The 3,628-nt window shown below is 38.6% G+C and overlaps 1 protein-coding gene across 1 annotated transcript in view; it reads left to right on the top strand.

Annotated features, from left to right (window-relative positions):
* The first annotated feature begins 363 nt into the window (after window positions 1–363).
* The window catches only part of mdp1 (magnesium dependent phosphatase 1), a 6,610-nt gene continuing 3,345 nt past the window's right edge, over window positions 364–3,628 (top strand). The window contains exon 1 of the mRNA XM_043230340.1: window positions 364–517. Coding sequence (XP_043086275.1) covers window positions 484–517 — 34 coding nt within the window. The 5' untranslated portion in view covers window positions 364–483. The remainder of the gene's footprint in view (window positions 518–3,628) is intronic.

Below are 3,628 nucleotides of genomic sequence, written 5' to 3'. Positions count from 1 at the left end.
TTAACTCTTTCCAATAAAATCAAAAAATAAACTTGCCTCCCTTTGACATCCAAACTAAATTGAGACTCTTAGTATTTTAAACTTGCCCTCTCCTTTGACATCCAAATGTATATGTATTTGTATTTAATGATGATATAAAACTTTTTATATATATATATATATATATATATATATATATATATATATATATATATATATATATATATATATATATATATATATATGCTTTATTATTTACATTTTTCTGCTTGGTAATATAATAACATATTAAGCATATTCCTCTTATTATTATTGTTGTTTTTGTTTTTGAGGTTTGGTTGCAAAACCTCAAAGCCACGTAACCTCGCGCTCATCGCTGACGTCATGACGCTACTTCCGCATTACCGGTAAACCAGTTCTTCGGAGTAAACGAAAGTAGTGTGTTCTGCGTCTATGCGATTTTAATTGTGTCTAGTTTGGTCGGTTTTCAGTCGCTAATCGAAGATGTCGAAACCTAAATTAATGGTGTTCGACCTCGGTAAGTTTTCTCACTTGTTGTACTTTGAATTAGGGCTGGCGATAATTCGATAACGATAATTTTCACGATATAAATTTTCTCGATAACACGATAATGACAGTTCGATAAGCGCTCGATAATGTTTACGCACTATACGTAACGCTGCGCACGCATTTTGCAGCCTGCGCTTCTGGATGCCACACGCAGTGTTAGTACTATACAGCCATACAGTGTCAGTTGCACGTGTTGGAGGAGTAAGAAAAATGAGCGACAGTGAAGAAAATGCACCGTCCACGACTAGCTCGCAGGTCACAGACTTAGTTGACAAGAAAGGTCACTCAACTTCAGTAGTCTGGAGCTATTTTGTTTTTTGCAATCCGACACAAAACAGAGCGACGTGCACTGCAAACTGTGCAGACGACTCGTGCCATCAAAAACAGGCAACACCACAAACCTCTTTCATCATTTAAAACAACGTCACCCTTCAGAATACGAAGATGCAAAGAAATTACAGACCCAAACAAGTGTTGGTAAACGTCGTGGACCATCTACAAGCATCAGCGCAACTACCCAGCAGAGTCTCATGTCGTCATTTTCGAAAGCCGTGCCTTATGAGAAAAAAACAAAAGACATGGAGACATCACAAAAGCAGTTGCATATTGCATTGCAAAAGACATGCTTCCCATTAGTCTTGTCGAAAATGAAGGATTTAAGAATCTTATCCACGTTCTTGACCCCAGATACGAACTACCGGGCCGAAAACATTTTCGCAGACAGCGCTTCCACGGCTATATACTGAGTGTAGGGAGACGGTAGAGCGGCATCTGCAAAATGTACAATTCTTCGCTACTACTTCGGATATATGGTCCAGTCGCACATCGGAGCCTTATCTGAGCCTTACAGTTCATTTTATAGACGAAGACTGGAATCTTCAGAGCAAATGCCTTCAAACAGCTTATTGTCCTGAAGATCATACAGGTGAAGTTATTGCCCAAGGAATGACTGAAGCACTCACCTCCTGGGGGCTGAGTGAAACCAGACAAGTATGTATCACAACTGATAGTGGTGCAAACATGGTAAAAGCTGCATCGCTCAATAAATGGACACGACTTCAGTGTTTTGGACATCGACTACACTTGGCTATTGGTAAGCATTAGTCTCCGTATTCCATCTAATAACAAAAAAGTTATAGAAATAATAATAATGATGATGAATTTTAAATCAATATTGTATTTAGGGCTGCAACAACGAATCGATTAAATCGATTAAAATTGATTACTAAAAGTAGTAACTTTTGGGAGTAACGTTAACTTATGAATTTACGTGCTGAATCTTGCGTTGTGTGTTAAAATTTTGAATTAAAACGGAAAAATAAAATAAAAGGGATACATCTGTCATACAGCGTTATTGTGGCTGCGTGTGTCACGTGACAAACATGACGCGTAGCCATGGAAACATTAAAGGTGAACGTTCTAAAATTACGGTCGCCTAAAAAAATTCACTCCTACACTGCAAAAAGCTTTTTTACTTAGTAATTTTGTCTCGTTTCCAGTCCAAATATATTAAAAAAATCTTAAATCAAGATTACTAGACAAGAAAAAATGGCATGAGAAAATTAAGAGATGCTTAAAACTTCTGTTTGAGATGCTTTAAATTCTTTTTTGGAGTGCACTTTCTAAAGATTTTAGTTCTGTTTGAATAAAAATTAATGCTTTAATTGTTTTTTTGTTTTTATCCAATTGATCGATTAACCAAAAAATAATCGACTGACTAATCGATTATTAGAATAATTGTTAGTTGCAGCCCCAGTTGTATTATTGATGTGTTCTTAAATGTTAATGATTACAAGAAAGAAGCCATATTTAAAACTGAAATGCATAATTTAGCCTAAATATTTAATGTGGAGTAGTAGTAGTAATGATGCTGATATAAAAAGCTAATTTATATAGTGCTGATGGCCTTGTGCTGCTCAATTGTTGCTACAGTATATTATATATATTTTTCTTTACATATTGTGGATACATTTGAAAAAATATTGTGTTGAAAAAAGACAAAGTAAGTATCTATTTCCATTCCTTCCTCAGAGAAAGCGGGGAAGGACAAGAGGGTGGAACGAGCTGTCGGGCTGTGTAAAAAAGTAGTGGCTGCCTTCTCTTTCTCTTGGAAAAAGAAAAGAGACCTTGTGACTGCTCAGGAAGAACTTAAACTGCCCAGACACAAGATGGTGACAGAATCACCTACCAGGTGGGGCTCACGTCAAAAGATGGTGGCCAGGGTGATTGAACAGCACAAGGCTATCAGTCAGGTACTCACTGCTGACAAGAAAACCAGACACTTGGTGCCTACCTGGCAGGACATTGACGTTTTGGAGTCAATAAATGAGGGCTTGAAACCACTTCTTGAGTTCACAGATTCACTGTCTGGTGAATCTTATGTGAGTGTGTCCTACCTTAAGCCTGTGCTGCACCTCTTCAAAACAGAGGTCCTGAAACATTCTGATGATGACACACAGCTCACAAAGGACATAAAGACAGTAGTCATAGACTATCTCAGTGAGAAGTATGATGAGGAGATAACAGATGAACTGCTTGATATGGCATCCTTGGTTGATCCAAGCTTCAAGACTCAATATATCAGGCCAGAGAAAATTGAGGGAATCAAACAAAGAGCAGTTTCTGAGATTCTGAATATGGAAGGAGACCAAGGTCCATCCACTTCACAGGCTTCATACAGAACAGAAGAAATGGAGGCAGAGGGGGGAGCTGCTGCAGCTGTTCCTGCCAAGAAGCAGAGGAAGTCACTTGGCAGTTTTTTAAGAGGCCATCCCCAGCAACACAGGACTCACTGACATGCAGGTAGTGGAGATGGAGCTGGAGCACTACCTCATGGCTCCAGATGCAGACAGTGAAACAGAACCCTGGATTGGTGGAAGATGTATGACAAAAATTTCCAAAAGTAAGCCAAATAGCAAGGCGTTACTTGTGTATCCCTGCTACCAGCTCCCTTCCGAGAGGCTTTTTAGTACTGGAGGAAACATTGTGACCTGTCATAGAGCAGCTTTAAAACCTGAGACTGTAGACAGACTTGTCTTTCTTGCACGTAACTTGTAGGGAAATGTCTTTGGCTGTTGAA

Source organism: Puntigrus tetrazona, unplaced genomic scaffold (genome assembly GCF_018831695.1).
Source record: "Puntigrus tetrazona isolate hp1 unplaced genomic scaffold, ASM1883169v1 S000000148, whole genome shotgun sequence".
In the NCBI taxonomy this organism is placed as follows: domain Eukaryota; kingdom Metazoa; phylum Chordata; class Actinopteri; order Cypriniformes; family Cyprinidae; genus Puntigrus; species Puntigrus tetrazona.
The sequence above is the reverse complement of the archived record's forward strand: the minus strand, read 5'-3'. Positions and strand labels throughout refer to the sequence as shown.